Source organism: Loxodonta africana, chromosome 3 (assembly GCF_030014295.1).
Source record: "Loxodonta africana isolate mLoxAfr1 chromosome 3, mLoxAfr1.hap2, whole genome shotgun sequence".
NCBI classification, from domain to species: Eukaryota; Metazoa; Chordata; class Mammalia; order Proboscidea; family Elephantidae; genus Loxodonta; species Loxodonta africana.
In genome coordinates, this window is record NC_087344.1 from 129,242,695 (window position 1) to 129,260,750 (window position 18,056).

Here is an 18,056-nt window from a genome sequence, read left to right on the forward strand (position 1 = left end):
AAAGGGTTTTGTCCAGCTGGACATTAATCTCCTATTCAAATGGCAGTCATAGCTGCAGAAGGGCAAGAGGCCTTTATAAGTGAATATATAGGCCTTTATATAGTGGCCTTTATACAGTGAATCAGAATCTAAGTATATGGGGGTGTACTCCAAAGTGAACATGTGATCTAATTGCATACCTGATTCCGGAATCTTGCAAAATGACCCCCAAAACATCAGTTAAATGGTCCTTAGCTGAAAAGTTGAACATAACACTTGACATTCTTTGTAAGAAAATAAGTTAATTAAAATAATTTAACAAAATACTCAATGTGTACTTTCTTATAGACGTTGATGGTATTTATTGAAGGATTTTCCCTGCCTAGATTTGGTGTGGCCACATGCAGAAAGAATAGGGGAGAAGGGAAGGGCCAAGGAGAAAGGAGGAAGAAAAGAGAAGGAAAACCTGGGAGTGAGTTGGAGGGGTTGGGGGGTGGAGAGCAGCACAGCAGAGGTCAGGGGAGAAGAGGAAGAGCCCTGGGGCTAGGGTCATACTTAATTCAAATTCTACTCTTCACCAGTAAATTTAAAATAGTTGACCCTTGAGATAGCTCAAGTATGAAAAAAATATATATATGAAGTGATCCTAAATTCTCAAGTCCTCATCATTACTATTTGTTGAATGACCTCTATGTACTGGCCCCTGTGATCTCCTTCACAATTTTTAAGAAAGTGGGAAACTTCTTTTGGAGACAAGGTAGTTAATAGAGATGTGGTCTGAATTTTATACTGGGTAGATGTTACAGGACATTGCCTTCTAAAAAACAGTAATATTCCATATAGTATGATAAAAATAAATTTATTTGGGGGAAGCAATCATATTTCTTTGCTTGACAAGGCCAAATCCTCACCACAGAGAAGTTCAATTGTTAAAATGGGTGACCACTGTTACAATACACTTCCACATGTTACTTGTGTTCAGCCACCAACTGGCACGGGTGGTGGGGTGTCCAGATAAGTCAGTTGTCTGTTCATCCACTGACTAAGCCAACAGTTGCTTCATATCACGCTGAAGAAGAAAAGGCACAGGAAAACAGGCCAAGAAATGTCCACTGCTAGAGGATTTTTAGTCTCTAATTCAGTATAGCACCCAACTTCATTTCTGTGCAGACCATGAATTAACAACAAGTCTTCTAACCCAACAATTGCTTTCAAAATAAACCCTTATTTGACAATGAACATACATCTTTAAACACTTGGCTTTAAAACACCCCTGTTTTGTATACTCTGGAATGTGATTTTCTTTTTAAATCCAACATTGTTATATCATAAACTAAAAGACAATTGGAAAATTTCATTATCATTGTTCTATTGCACTAACGCCCAGTAGTAGCCTGTGGTCTATGTTTCACCAATCAAGTTTTTAAAAAGTCACTTTGGAACTTTGGTTGGGGTCAGCTAGCTGACAGTCACTCTTCTTTCCCACTCCACAATGAAATAGGTCAGTATTTTTGGAAGTGCTGGTGCAAACTCTTTGGGGCCCCCTTTGCATTGTCACTGGATAAGGATGGCTGAAATTTGATTGCCTTTAGCAGATGAATTTTAGTTAAATAGTATCAAGTGGTCATCACTTCTTTTTCTGTAACAGACGAGGGAGGAAGAAAAAAGAGAACAATGATTTAAAAATCTTTGAGTGAGAAGAGGAATAATCTATATACTGGATACACAGAGATTATAACCCCCCACCCCCAAAACTAAACCCATTGTTGTCGAGTTGATTCTAACTCATAGTGACCCAATAGTATAGAATAGAACTGCCTCATTAGGTTTCTAATGAGTGGCTGGTGGATTCAAACTGCTGACCTTTTGGTTAGCAGCTGAGCCACCAGGGCTCCACATATTGATTACAGACATGCTAAATCAATTTAGGAGTCTCGGGTGGCACAAATGGTCAAACACTTGACTACTAGCCAGAAGGATGGCAGTTCAAATCCACCCAGATGTGCCTCAGAAGACAGGCCTAGCAATCTGCATCTGAAAGGTCACAGCCTTGAAAACCCTACAGAGCACTTCCACTCTGCACACATAGGGCCTCCATGAGTAGGCATCGACTTGATGGCACCCAACAACAACAAAAGTGTAACTTATATTTCAAAATCTTTGAGGAGGAATAGGAATATTTCATATACTAGACACATTAAATTATAGATATGCTAAGTATGATTTAAAGCAGGATAAAACATTAAGAAGAGCAATTTACATTATTTTAGGTTTGAGTACATGCTTTTGGAAACAATCTTTGAGAAGTTGTCTCTCTCTTAGGAACCTTCATCCCCATTATCTGACAAAGACATATCAGTAGCTGAAGCAGCAGATTTCCCCCTTCACTACAGCAGAGAGGGGGGAACGTTGGCTCTACATCTATTCAACCAAGCAGCTCTGTCCAAAGAACCACATCATTTTAGAACTAGAAGAGATTTCGGAGGTCATCTGGTTCACTCCGACAATGCCAGAGGATCCAAGAGGTCTAGGGGAGGTCATGGGACACACTGGATTGGTACCAAAAAACAAAACAACCGAACCTGTTGCTGTCGAGTTGATTCCAACTCATAGTGACCCTACAGGACAGAGCAGAACTGCCCCCATAGAGTTTCCAAAGAGCAGCTGATGGATTCCAACTGCCAGCCTTTTGGTCAGATGCCAAGCTCTTAACTACTGTGCCACCAGGGCTCCAACATTGGATTTATAGCAGGGTCCTAAACAAAAACCCAGGTGTTCTGATGATCAGTCCAGAGACTCTTTGAACAATTTAGAGGAGGCTCAATCTGTGGTGGTTCCTGGGCTGCTTTGTAGAAAAAGCAACCAGGTCCATGCTCTGCAAGAGGCAGAGCTCTTATAGACTGGTGCTGTCTACCACGGGCACTGCGGAGGGAGCGCAGACACCAATATCTGCCGTATCCTTTTTCACCATGTTGCTGCAGTGAGGTCTTTCTCCAGGATTTACCCTTCATTGATGGCCTTCTTCAATTTTATTCCTTTCAGTTCCCTACCTTTAAACATATTCAGGGCACTTCACTTTTGATGGAGTCAAAACCATCACTTGTTCTCGAGGCCCAGTTACAACCCATTTCTGTCTGCCAGGCCCGATGACCATCATTTACTGTCTGCAGGGTCCCCCAGGATCCCCTGGGATCGAGGGTTTGCTCTGATAGCTCTATCAAAACTGCTGTAATTGACTTCACTCATGACCATCATCTGGTCAAACGTGGTAACAGCCACTTCTGTTTTTACTTTTTGATATCCTCTTTTTTCAAAACTTTCAATATCCTAGTTCTTCAGTTGATTTTCCTGGTGACTCTCTCGTTCCCTTTAGTTCTTTCATTCCTCATTATGAGCAGAGCTTATTTCTCACCATACATCTCATCAACCCTTAGGACAGGTATCTGCTGATGTTGCTCCCTTCTTCCTCACCACTCAGACCCAATCTTGTCAAAAACTCTTGTATTCTACCTCTTACATCTTTCTCTCATTCCATATGGCTTCACAGGAAAATACTTAACTTCCTGGGGCTTTTTGTGGTACAAATCAAGGTCCAAAAATCAAACACCAAAGGCCGAACAGTTACTTTTCAGAATTCACAAGTACATTTCCCAGTGAGTGCTTTTTTCTTTATAGTTAATCACATAATCGAATCTCAACTTTGAGAGGCTTGTTGAAGTGGTGGAAACGGTTGCCACTTAAAAAAAAAAAAAAGAAAAAAAAAACAGACCCATTGCTGTTGAGTTGATTCTGTGACTCATAGCAACCCTATAGAACAGAGTAGAACTGCCCCATAGGGTTTCCAAGGAGTGCCTGGTAGATTTGAACTGCCGACCCTTTGCTTAGCAGCCATAGCTCTTAACCACTATGCCACCAGGGTTTCTTGGTTGTCCGTTACTCAAGGAAAACTCCAGAAAGCAAGCCAGGGTTGGGTAGTGGAGGGGTGTGCTGGTAAAGGGAATGAAGTAGCCCAATGACTAAAGCTTTCATATTCATTGCGAGCCTAGATAAGACCTCCCCCTCCTCATACTGCCAATGTGAGGTAACTCTTAAGAGGCAGCTGCCTATTAAGAAAATTAGTTTCTGTCTATCCCAGCTTCTGTGGCAGCACTATAATGTTATGAGAGGATGAAATTGATTTTAGAAAAAAAGCAACTCTTCTTAGGAGCCTCATTTCATATTTACCAGACATTCTTTGGAAATGCTTAATCATGTCATTTAAAATCTCATGATGCAGTATGAATTAATTAACAAAAAAATACACCCTACCATTTCAAGTAGCAATTATGTTCTCCCATCTCCCTTCAGGAATTTGGTTTAGAGAATCCTTCTCAGAAAACATTGGGTGAGGATAACTTTTAGTTTAGCACTACCCACCCCTGACTTCAGAAGAAAATAAGCATGGATACATGCAAGAAAATGGTCCTTGTCTGACCCCCAGTCTAGACCTCAAACCACTATGTGGTGAGCTTTGTCCACTGAGGTCTAGGCCATTTTCATACGTGTTCTGATGAACAGCAGAAAGTGCAGCTGTTGAATAAAGAGTTTCTGATGGTATTTCTAACCAAGGACACATACAGCTTCTTCTTCTCAAGCTCAAGAAAGGTTATTTGTACCACATGTTGTGACAAGGGAAAATGCCTTTGAAATTCTCAGAGCTCCACCTCTAAACATAAGAGCTTTGAGATCTTTTACTCTGACCACTTAAGAGTTCACCTTCTTGGCTTCAGGGACATTATTCATGCCTTCTTATAACAGTGTCATAATATCACCAAAAGATTTCATCCATGTCATGTAACTATACACCATATTTTATAAGAAATGATCCATTTCTAAAGCCAATTTCAGTGGGAGTAAAGAAATGAAAGATTATTTCCCACAATAAGCTGATTTCTGAGTGCAGTGATAAAGTTGGAATGACTCTTTCTTAAGGAGGCAGAGCATCGCATCGCATCTCAGGACCATGGAGACCTGATTAAACACAATACTGACCTCCTTAGACAGCAGAAGTGGGACAGGAAGGCTGAGGGCTCTTTCTGATACGCCTCTTTGCTACTACACTCCTTCAGGAATTTCTGAAGATCCGTTTCAGGAAGCCCATTCTGTTGGTATTTCTTTCCAAAAAAAAAAAAAAGTACACGATATTGTTACTTAGAGAGCATGAAAAATTGCTTCCTTTGTCAACAAACAAACCCACCTTTGCTGAAATAAAACTCTCCCACATTGCTAGCCTAGATCCAAGAACTGATATTACCATGATAAATCAACCTGTCAGTCCCAGAACACCAAGCCAGAGCCACCGTGGGAACAGAGAACAATCCAAAGGAAAACTCCTGAAAGAAAGCCAGGGTGGTTTAGGCGAGCGGTGTGCTAATAAGGGGAATGAAGGAAGTGGTCAAAAGTCTAAAGTTTTCTTATTCATTGTAAGCCCAGGTAAGACCTCCCACCTCCCCACACTGCCAATATAGAATCTGCCTGGGAAGGAATCCTTATATCCTCAACTTTTATAGAAGTTGGTCACTTAGTGGGGCAGAAGGCAGAGAGTTCTTCCAAGTAGACACATAGACTATGAGACCCCCTCCCCATATACTCAGTGAAGTCATCCCTCTCAACACCGAAGCCTGGCCCACTCACAGGGATACTGCCGTGTCAAAGACACAAGCCTACACAAGAGCATGCCGTTCTTCTCCCTCATCAAGCCTTGCTGCTGGAGCCAACCATCATGTGAACACTAATCTCTCCCCATACACAAAGTGCTCAGGAGTTTTTCCAATAAGACCAGCTTTCTTCTCAGTTAAATCTATGGAGGATTTAAGCAGAGGGCAGCACCCAAAGGCACTGTCATGGTACCCCTTGCTGTTCAGACACTATACATGAAACAGGGTTTTCCAAGCACCACCATCTGCTTTGAAGGTGCCACCATCAAGAAAGCAGAGCTTCTTTCAAGCTACTAATCAGTTTAATGGGCTCAGCCTAAAAGGATATAGAACCTATCAGGTAGCTTAGCAAGGTAGGGAGTGAAACAACTAAAAAGATATAAGGCCATATGTGAGTGACCAAGTCATTCAGTATATGCCAAAAAAATAAACCCATTTTTGTTGAGTTGATTCCAACCCATAGCAACCCTATAGGACAGAATAGAACTGCCCAATTGGGTTTCCAAGTATGTAATCTTTGTGGAAACAGGCTGCCACATCTTGCTCCTGTGGAGTGGCTGGAAGATTCAAAATGCCGACCTTTCAGTTAGTAGCTGAGTGCTTAACCACTGCACCATCAGGGCTCCTTCATCCAGTAAACAGGTGTGTCAAAATGTGGAGAGTTGTCAAGGTGGTGGTCACCCCTTATCATTAAGAGCTGCTTAACCACTGCACCATCAGGGCTCCTTCATCCAGTAAACAGGTGTGTCAAAATGTGGAGAGTTGTCAAGGTGGTGGTCACCCCTTATCATTAAGCTACTCAAAACCTAAGTTCCAGGTAGGCCCACAGGAAAGTCTGTCTGTCAGTGCTGAGACCTGTAGCCCAGCTACTCGATTTACCAAACTCAGCCCATCCTTACCCATTTCCTTTCTTTTTCCCACCACACCTCCAAACACTGATCTGGGGTTATATGGACAATGACTGAAATGCATATTTAAAAGTTAATCTCTAGCACCTAGCAAGCTTCTATTATACCAAATCTCAAAACCTTCAGTGAAAAAATGTATTTTCCTGTGTTACAACCTATACAGAATTTGCAGTAGTGTTTTGGCAGCAAATATTGATAATTATTTACCTTGATGGTGTCATAAGAATCTGTAATAAGTGCAATAAAAAGGCTGAGAATCATATATATAAAAAGGCTGATGAAAGAATATAAATACAGGCGGCTGAACAGCCACACCAAGACGCTCTTTTGCTGGATTTGGGCAAAAGTTGCAAACATGTCATCACCATTGACGAGAGAAAACAGACACTCAGCAACTGTGCCTAGATCTTCAAACTGTAGGGCAGAAACAAAAGTTAGTCTGAGACATATTTATATCACGCCAAAAAGCAGAGAACTACCCAGTTAGCTTGTTCCATGGAAGTTATTACTATTGTTACTACCACAAGAGTAACTCATTTAAGACATCTAAAATACCACAAGAAGTAGGAACACATTATTCAAAAAAATACCCCTGCACAGTCTCAAAGATCATCTCTCAGCAATTCCTTCAGTATTTTCCTATGTACTTAATATATCTTTGGTCATATTGTCTTAACCATTTTGGATTATTTTTCTACTTACCATAAGCATCTTCTCATGTCATTCACACTCAGAGATGATTTAATAGTTGTGTAATAGACCATTTCTTGCAAATGACAGATTTAATTATTTCTCTGTCACTGGACATCCCAATAATGTTTGCTAATATAAGGAACAACGTAATGAACATCTCTAAGTATAATGCTTTTTCCTTCTATTATTGGGTCTAAGGCTATTAACATTTTTAAGGCTACATTCTGCCACTCTCCTTTCTGAAAGAACTGAAGAAGCTCTGTACTACAACCAGCAATATATGAAAGTGCAGTATATGAAATTATGGACGAGCTGAGGCTAATGTCAAATACCACTGGAATCCGTAGCCGGCTAGCCATATTTCCTAGGTATAAGTGGTTGAACAACTCTACTGCCACATCCACTGAAAACAAACAGTAGGTGCTTAATAAACTATTGTCCCTGGGGGCCAGAGGGCTAAAACACTAGAGTAATGTGAAAAGTTTCTATCTAAAGAGCAATAATGACCTAAGAGATAAAAGAAAATGGAGTTTTCAGAAAAAACAGGTGAAGTGAGTGACTGCAGAGTTTTGAACAAAATCTTGCTCTTAGGGATGGGAATCTGTACTTCCATTAAGTCAGTGTGGCTTTGGGGGTACTCGACCCTTTGTTGAATGCCTGGGGGACCTCTTCACTTGGCAGTTGTGCTAGCACTTCACATGCCACAAAGTAAAACATCCCTCCAGCCAAACCCAGACTTTCCTTCTAAATTTCCCTTATTCTGTCAGTGATTCCAATTTCCTACTAAGGAAATATCTTACACCAAAATAGCCAAGTACTTAAAAGTGTGTGTTGAATCAATTGATTTTCTCTTCTCTTTAATCTTTTAAGACCTGCCTGTTCTTATGACATGTTTCTCTGATCCACTCTGCCTACTCCACTCTGATGGCAACACTTAAATCTGGATTATTATAATTGCCTGCAAGGAAGCCTTCTTCATTCCAACCTCTTCACCCTTGTGTCCAAGATGGAGCAAAATCTAAACTTTATAGAACGTGGCTTTCAGGTCATTTCTCTTGCTCAAGAACATACAAAGGCTGGACTCAAAGTACAGAACAAAACAAACAAACACAAAAAAAACCCAAACCTGCTGCAGCTGAGTGGATTCTGACTCATAATGACCCTATAGTACAGAGCAGAACTGCTGCACATGGTTTCCAAGGTTGTAACCTTTACAAGAGCGGATCACCAGGTCTTTTCTCCCGCAGAGCAGCTAGTGGGTTTGAACCACCAACTTTTCGGTTAGCAGCTGAATGATTAACCACTGCTCCACCAGGGCCCACCAGAGTGGAATAAGTTTCTCCCTCATGTGGCTTCATTCCACCTAGTCATCAACATTAACACCTGTGCGTCTCTCCTTCCAGAATGCGGGCCTCATTTCTACATCTTTTCCTCATAGGACTTATTCTCTGTACCGATTATGTTCTTCTTCCTCCTTTGTGTGTCTACATCAAGTCAACATTCAAGGGCTATTTCGAATTCTACTTCGTGTACAGAACCACAGAACAAACTACTAGATGGTCTTCTGTTCTATGCACACTCCTCCATATCCCAACATCGTGTTTGGTAAAGTAGCAAGCCAACGACAGTGAGGGAAACCCTCACAGGAGACTGACACTATAGCTGCAACAATGGACTCAAACACACTAACAATCGTGAGGATGGTGCAGGACCTGGCAATATCTCACTCTGCTAACAGGGGTGCCGTGAGTCAGAGTTGACTCAACAGCAACAACATACTCCAACTAGGCAGCAAACACTATGTATTACACTCCCTGCCCTGTGGTTGAACAGGGTGGGATAACTTTTGTGGCCAAGGGAGGGGGTACACAAGTGAATCAAAAGTAAGTGTCACACCCACACCTTTACTGCATCCAGAACAACACTGAGCAACTGGACTAAAGTCACTCTCGATAGAGGCCTGGAGGGAATACCCGGGTGAGCAAATCATTTAACGATATGCAGATTATTTAATAGTAAAGGCACTGCAAGAGTAAATATTTTCTATCCCTTCCAGTCGCCTTAAGGCAATGAAGTTAAAGCTGGTTTCTATGGACGCCAATTACAACTCTGGTGGCACCATTAATAATTCACATTTCTCCTAATTTCTTTCAGAATCTGGTCATTTTTTTTTTCTTAGTTTCAATAATTCCTAACAGTCTGTGCTTCAAGTTTCAGAACTGCAAATAGTCAGAACACAGCAAATTAGTCCTTAGTTTCCTGTGCAGTTACTTAGTATCAGTCTAGACAAAACACCTCTCACCGTTAATTTCACCATGAATTACATCCACTATACCACCCTTTCCTCTATGCATGTGAGAATTATTTTAACACACATAAAGCTGAAGTTAGGAATCAATGAGTTAAATGACTGGTGCAGACCATGTCATTCTGTGCCACAAGAAATGGCTGTGAACCAGTCATCAGTAGCCAAATTCCATAGTAGAAGTGAGCTTAAGAAATACCTAAAAGAGAAATAATGTCCTAGTGTGCTTCCGGCCCAGAAGGACTGCATTTATAGGGAGTTGCTTCCATCCCTATGAGATCATAAGCCCCTGGAATGCAGGTAATGCTGTCTCCGTTTCTTGTTCATCCAACAAACTTGTTGGGCACCTACCGTGTTCCATGCACCATGCTGGACACTGGGACAACAAAGGAGAACAAGTCACACTCCTTGTCCTCTACGAATTTAGTCTTAAAGAACTTGGCAATGCTTGGTGCACAATAGACATGTAATAAACATTAAATGGATATTTCCATAAACAGTCCCCATAGGTTCTATGGAACCATAGTGAGAACCCAAACATTCGTTTCGCAAGAGAAGGTAATTTTGTTATGGAGCCAGCAAGAGCCTTCATTTGAATAAAAACATATCCTGGAATGCCTTATATCAGAGAATGATGTAAAAATTTGCTTCAAGAGCTGGTGTTAAGCATCTCATGCAACACTCAGGTAAGATGTTTTGACTGGCTAGTAGCTTTTTTGAAAAAGAGAGTTACTTGGATAAAATCAGAGGTCTTGGAGGCATGGAGCTGTAATGCAGGTTCTGCATCACCATGGCATCATCAAAGTCCAACAAGTGTTCAATGCCTTGGTCTACTTATTTGTAAAATGGGAACAACGCAAGACTACAATATACTCCTCACGGTAATGAAGTCTTCTGGAAACATAAAAGTTGCATTAGAGTAATGTTTAATAATTCAAGATGAGGTCTGGAAGAACATCAACAGTCTCTAGCCCTCTGTGCCCAGACATTTTGAAAGGGCCCTGTGCCAAAGTCCATTAGTGCTGGAAACGAACTCTGACAGGACACCTTTTGTATCGTTATTCCCTTACTGTTGAGCCATGGAAATTGGATATCTAATAGGAAAACAAGAAGCTAAAAAGTTGTAGGACTCCTGCTGCCAATCAAACAGGGGTAAAATTATAGTTTTCCTGATACTTCCTCTTTAGAGTTTTCTTGTTTTGTTTTGGTTCTTTAAAGAAAAAGTTAACCTCCACACTCAAGGCTGCTGTGATTCTAAAACTTCTAGAAAATGCTTGCTGTAGTACTCAGATTGTCAAGCCTGAAGGTAACACTTAAGGCCCTCTGGGTCAACAGATACTGGCAGAACCTGAAAATTCTGACAGTTTGGATTAAATTTGGGGGGTGAGGGGGGTGGTCAGGGGCACTGGGAAAGTAAAAATTTCTAACTTCAGATTCAAATAAGGAGCAACAGGGAGAAGAGAAGCACGAAATTCCGGAACCAAACTTTCTCCCATTACTGACTAGTGCATTCACTGAATTTCTAAGTCAAATATACTTTCCCCAACGTGTCAGCCTAGCTAGGGATGAGAGATAGATGCTACAAACAGACCTGCTGGGCAACTATATAGAGATATCCCTTGTCCTTCTACTTCTCCAAGGGCATAAATGGGATGCTAACATTAAACGACAGACATAAGACTAGAGGTTAGGGTCCAACATGGTAGCCACTAGAAACCCTGGTGGTATGGTGGTTAAGTGCTACAGCTGCTAACCAAAGGGCTGGCAGTTCAAATCCACCAGGTGCTCCTTGGAAACTCTATGAGGCAGTTCTACCCCGTCCTATAGGTTCACTATGAGTTGGAATCGACTTGGTTGGCAATGGGTTTGGTTTGGTTTTTGGTTTAGCCACGCGCAGATATTGAGCACCTTAAATGTGGCTAGTCTGAACTGAGATGTGCTGTAATTGCAAAATACACAGCATATTTCAAACATTTAATACAAAAAGAAAAAGAATGTAAAATATACCAATATTTAATATTGATTACATGCTGAAATAACCTATATTGGTTTAAAGAAAATGTATTATTAAAATTCATTTTTATTTGTTTCTTTTTTTTTATTTCTTTAATGTGTCTACTAGAAACTTTTAAAGAACAAGCATAGTTCTCATCTGTAACTCATTGAGGTACGATGGATCACTTTTATATGGCCTTTCTTGCCACGGTCTTATAACTCCCACCAAATGACGGGTGAGGCTATACAAACAAAAGCTGTGACCCACCAAGGGGATTGGGCAGCTTGCTAATAATGCAAATAAGGTACATGGCATCCTTGTAGGGACCATTCAAATAAGGTGTATGGAACCCTAACAAGGGGACTGGTCAGTTTTGCCATCCCACTAGGTTCAAAGTGAGCCATCCCAAGGGTGAACAGGGGGACCTCACCACCACCAAGAAAGAACAGCTAGGAGTGGAGTGAGTCCTTTGGACTCGGGATCCCTATGCTCAGAACCTCCTAGATCCAGAAGACAGAAAGAGAGAGCTGTAACATCAGAGATGACGAGAAGCAGCTGCAGAAAAACAGCAGCCGCAGAGACAGCAGAACCAAGAGACTGGCAGGAGACAGCGCAGTGGACTTTCTGGTCCACAGAGAGAGAAAGGTGAGCACCTTCTGTCAGGAGGCTTGCTGGCAGAGTAGGGTGCCTCCAGGCACTTGTCAGTGGAGCTAGGCTTGCCAGTCCATGGAGCTGGAGAGCTGAGAGCCTTCGGGCTTAGGCTTACTGTCGGAGCGGGGTACCTCTGGGCACTTCTAGGTGGAGCTAAAGAGATTTGTAACACTTGCCCAAGCAGGGCAGAGGCCAGGCCAAGGAGCTGAAGGTCAGAGAGAGACCTGTCTGTGGGCATGGCTAAGAAGAGGCTGCCTTGATGGAAGAACTGTATTCTGAGTCATTTCTGATCCTGAATTATAATCTGTTACTTCCCTAATAAACCCCATAACTCTGAGTACGGTCTGTGAACTCTGTGTGGCCATTGCAACAAATTATTGAACCCAGCAGAGAAGTAGAGAGTGTCACGGGATGACTAGTGTCTGAATTGGTAAAAAAGTTGGAGAGAGGTAGTATATCTGACCTCTGCCTCATAGGAATCAGCCTTGAGCAGTTGATCTTGATTCTCCTTCCCCCTTGTGAAGTTAGAGAAGGTCAAAGACCTCTGCCATACCATTTTTTCATTCATATTATATTTTTATTGGACAGCATCAGTTCAGAGTGTCCCAATTTCACCTGGATCTTTGAAAGGGCAGAACTGACATGGAAATGCAGTCAGACTCACAAAGCAAATAAACTTCATTTTCCATGAGGAGATCTCGATATCCGTTTAGAGAAAGAGGACTGATTGTATGGCTCACCTCTCAGAGTTGATCTAGAAGTACCACCCTGTTGCCTGGGTCACACTAAATGCTCATTTGCAATGGTCCATTTTGGATAATGTCAAGAAAAGCTCTGAAGGGGACTGGCTAGAGCCTGTGCATTGAGGTCAGGGAGACCTATGCTTGACTTCCTCCTCTGCCATGTACTAAGCCAAGTGACCCCAGGCAAAGTATTTAACATATTTATGTAAAACAGGGATAATAATATTTTCCCACAGGGTTATTGTGAGGGTTAGCATAGTAAGACAGGTAAAGAATTTGGGCACCATATCTCGCTAACAGCACTCAAGAATGCTTGCTATTTTAGTAAAATTCAAGTAACATTATCTGAATGCCTTCTAGAATAATGATGGGGTAGGGGAGGGCAAAGGAGACAGAGCCACTTGTTCCCCAGCTCGGGACAGTGAATTCAAGCCTAGAGCCTCAGGCTCCATATTTTTCCACATGGTGCAACACTGCCCTCTAGTGACAACGATGTGGAGGCGCTTTCAGAGCGTGAACAGAAAACCAGCAAAAAAAACACGAGGCAAGTAAAAAAAAGCTGCAAATTTTCCTAGGCACTGACACAGTAAGTTCTCCAGATCAGAGAGATCATATCAAAGAACAATTTTTACTCATGAGTCACCTTTAAAGCAGTGACTTGGAATTGGAAGAACAATAAGTTTATCAGGACATTATTAATCCAGAGGTTGTCACCTTCATTAACTGCATAGTTTCTCAAATACAAAAAATAGTAACTATTCAAGGACATATTAAACAAGATGCTTAAAGAGGACAAAGCCTGGGTGTGCAGGTTAGTAGGCGTTATTTTGGAAGAACAGCTCAGAAAGTTTGAACTTTGTAGATTGCTTACTCTTTGTGAATCACTTGCAAACTAGATTCGAACACGCAGGTTATGGTAAATCCAATTATTAAGGTCAAAAGTGAAGATCAATTAGATGAAGGGAAAGACAACACAATACAGGCAAGGTCAGCACAACTGGACTAAATCAAAAGCAAAGAAGTTTCCTGAATAAACTAAATGCTTCGAAGTCCAGTGTAGCAGGGATAGGAGTTTGGGGACCATGGTTTCAGGGGACATCTAGGTCAATTGGCATAATAAAATCTATTAAGAAAACATTTTGCATCCCACTTTGAAGTACAGCATTGGGGTCTTAAATGCTAGCACGCGGACATCTAAGATGCATCAATTGGTCTCGACCCACCTGGAGCAAAGGAAAATGAAGAACACCAAAGACACAAGGTAATTATGAGCCCAAGAGACAGAAAGGGCCACATAAACCAGAGACTATGTCAGCCTGAGACCAGAAGAACTAGATGGTGCCTGGTTACAAATGATGACTGTCCTGACAGGGAACACAACAGAGAACCCCTGAGGGAGCAGGAAAGCAGTGGGATGCAGACCCTAAATTATCCTAAAAAGACCAGACTTAATGGTCTGACTGACACTAAAAGGACCCCGGAGATCATGGTCCCCAGACCTTCTGTTAGCCCAAGACACGAACCATCCCCAAAGCCAACTCTTCAGACAGGGATTGGCCTGGACTATGGGATAGAAAATGATACTGGTGAGGAGTGAGCTTCTCAGATCAAGCAGACACATGAGACTATGTGGGCAGCTCCTGTGTGGATGGGAAATGAGAGGGCAGAGGGTCAGAAGCTGGCCGAATGGATACAAAAATAGAGAGCGGAAAGAAGTAGTGTGCTGTCCCATCAGGGGTAGAGCAACTAGGATTATATAGCAAGGTGTATACAAATTTTTGTATGAGAGACCGACTTGATTTGTAAACTTTCATTTAAAGCACAAGAAAAATTCCAAAAAAAAAAAAAAAGTGAAGGCCAAGATGTTATACAAGCTTGGAAGTAATCCTTTGCATCTTTACCTGTTTTTGCCTCATAGAGCCCCTGAGTGAGGCTAACCGTACCCGGGCTGTTGTGGGGATCAAACGTGAGAGAACACAGAAGTACTTAGCACAGTACCTAACACACAGTGTCAGCTGCTATTGTTGCTATTGTTCCAGCTGTCACAGGTGCACAAAAGAAAAATTATAAGATGCAATAACTCCTTTCACTGTTTTGGGTTTGAAAATAAGACCTACCTAGTTTCATCTCCTGACAGTGATTTTACTACCAATCAAATTTATCATTTTTGAACCAGAACATCTGAGCATAACTGTGCTGTCCTTGAGATAATGATTCTGACTGAGGCTCAGTCATTGTTTAGAATTCAGATACTGATCTTTAAATAGGCTCAGAGATGACGCTATAATCAAAACCACCTGTAAAGACAAGACATGTTATCATTCCAATCATGAATCTAGTATGGTGCTTCAGAGCAGAGTCTTTGCCCATCTTTATTCTCCCAATTAACCTGGAAAAAAAAAAAAAAAAACACCTAATACTTTAAATCAGAAGGATGATTTTCCTCACTTAGTTTTCTTTTTTACTGTAATGAATTCGTGTCCAAATGTTTCTCATTTGGTGATCAGCTGGGTTAACAGAAGACACTTTAAGTCTGTCTCCGACAATTATGAAATGTGCTCTCTGGTCCCTAGCAATTCTTGGTTTAATACCCTGAAGTCCTTTCAACATCCTGAAAAGAAAAGGAAAACCCATGCAAAGATGCATGTTTACTGACGTGAAGCGTGTGTGCTAGGGAGGGGTGAGAAGCAGGTAAGTGCTGAAAGCCCGTGTTTAAGGGTCCCAAGTGCCTAATTGGCGGAAGAAAGAATGATCACTACACACCTTGTCATGATAAGGGCCTAATACAATCCAGCCACAGAACGTGTAGCCCAGATATATCATACCAGCACAAGCACAAAACCGAAGAACCTTTGGCAGTGAGGCTCGCATCGTTAAAATGAGCACCTGAAAAAAATCAACAGAATGGGGGACATGAAAAAGAATATTTTAGAGGTAGTCTACTAAAAAAAAAAAAAACTAGACCCCCAAAAATAAATGAGCCCCAGTCCCAGCAGCACTACTCAATACCACATCCTTACATTGTAAGTTTGGAAATAACCCAGGTATCTGATGACTCCAACCCAAACAAACAACGTAGATGTTCCAAGTAAAATGCTGCACAGATCATAATTCGTGAGATTCTAAGGAATGAAAAGGAAAAAAAAAAAAAAAGACAGATGAGTAAAATATTCTATTGTACTCAGCTTTATTCAAAGAAGTACTAGTCTGCAGCATCAGTGGTACTAGCTTCACTTCAAACGGATTGGGAAAGAGGAAAGATGGACTGCCCGCATCCCCGTGATGCTAAGGATTTTAAAAACAAAAGAAGGAGAAGGAGAATAAGGAGAAACAAAAAATTCATTTCCTAATTGAGTTTCTTGTTTCCATTTAATATTTCATTAGTTGAACCAATTTTCTTTTCAAATAATATCCTGAAATAGACATTGCATCTACCACTGAATTAGGCATTAAAGAATACAAACTAATGATGTTTGTGAAACACCAAACAACAGAATTCAGCTACTTTTGAAAGAAACCTCAAACGTAATGTGATACTATAGCTCCTGCTTTCAAAGAATTCTAGGACTAGTTGAGGAGGCAAACACACAAACACCATTCTAATATAATGTGCCGAGGGCAACGAGAGACACAAGCCTAACTGGTTACAGAGGGTTTCTCATGGGTGTGACCCCAGAAGGGGGCTGGGCCCCAATAACATGCTGGGAGACAACACTGCACTGCAACTAAATGGACTGCTGAATGAAGGCAAAGGGCTGAGAACGGCAAGGTGTCTGAGAGGAGCAATATCGTTGGGCAACTGAGGACTCAGGGCAGGAGCGGGAGGCAGACAGGCGATGTAGGCTGTGGTTGCCACGCTGAGGGGAGGGCACTTCATCCCATGGTAGGCCCCAGGAGGCATACGTTTTAACATTGAGGTAGACGATTCCAGAAAAAATTACTCTGAGGTATACAAGGTTCCCTGAAGGCAGAAAAACCAATTAGAAGGCTAGTGTAGCAGTCCAAGCCAGAGAGGAAGATGGCCTGAAAGAAGCTTGAGGTATTCAGGATAAAGAGGGGAGACACGTAGTGGTTAGGAGGTAAAGCTGGGAAGACTTGCTGACTGACTGCATATGTGGAGGGGAGAGTGGCTGGGTGACAGAAAAGTCAAGACTCTGGCTGTTACAAGATAAAGCCAACGAATTTAAACAAAGTGTCGGGCACCTAATAGGCACTAGAATATTCCGTCCCTCACCTCCATCTGGCAAACCAAACAATCCCAGATTGCTGCCGTTGGCTCAGGGCATACATGTTCATTACTCTGGTCACAGTGATTGGCTCTTAGGTTAGCTGCTCCTTTCATAACTTAAAATAAAAAAGCAGGCAAAATAACCAATCTTGTCAAACTTCAGTTACTAGGCTGGTGATGCTGCCAAGTTTCCTGGGGGGTTGTTACAGATCAAATCGTGCCCCCCATATGTGTTGAATGCCTGTACCTGTGGATTCACAAGGGTTTTCTTTTGTTATGTTAATGAGGTCATATTATTGTAGGGTAGATCCAAGGCCTATCACTTCTGAATTATAAAAAGACCAGAACAGACACAGAGACACATGTGGGGGAAGACCGATGCCAAGCAAAGGAGCCAAGGAACAGTCAGGACTACCAATGAGAAAGGAATCGACACAGCCAAGATGCTGATTTGGATTTTTAGCCTCTAGGACTGTGAGAAAACAAATTTCTATTCTTTAAAGTCACCCATTTGTGGTATTTGTGTTACAGTGGCAACACTAGGTAACTAGGACAGGGTATTCATGCTCAGCTGCTAACCAAAAGGTGGATAGTTGGAATCCACCCACCACTCCTTGGAAACCCTGTGGGGCAGTTCTACTCTGCCCAAAAGGGTCGTTACGAGTCCAAATTGACTCGATGGCAATGGGTTTGGACAGTGTATCAGCTTCCTTATTTTTTACCTTCAGGAGGAATTAAGTCAGAGGAGGCTTCACTTGTGTAGGTGTGAGAAAAGAGAAAACACCAGAACCAAATTCTTCTCCATAAGGATTTCATATCTTAAAATGCCTAAAGTCATCCGGAAGAATATGAAGAAC

At 41.7% G+C, this 18,056-nt stretch overlaps 1 protein-coding gene across 6 annotated transcripts in view; it reads right to left on the reverse strand.

Moving 5' to 3' along the window:
* Nucleotides 1-798: 798 nt before the first annotated feature.
* The window catches only part of MCOLN2 (mucolipin TRP cation channel 2), an 80,634-nt gene continuing 63,376 nt past the window's right edge, over nucleotides 799-18,056 (reverse strand). For 4 of the 6 annotated variants that reach the window (XM_023549419.2, XM_023549420.2, XM_023549421.2 and 1 more), the window contains exons 10-14: nucleotides 15,992-16,093; nucleotides 15,735-15,857; nucleotides 6,791-6,997; nucleotides 5,011-5,132; nucleotides 1,632-3,715 (exon numbers count right to left, since the gene is read on the reverse strand). In XM_023549419.2, the coding sequence (XP_023405187.2) occupies nucleotides 3,655-3,715; nucleotides 5,011-5,132; nucleotides 6,791-6,997; nucleotides 15,735-15,857; nucleotides 15,992-16,093 (615 nt within the window). In that variant the 3' untranslated portion in view covers nucleotides 1,632-3,654. The other 2 variants (XM_003411116.4, XM_023549422.2) reach the window with 2 other exon arrangements.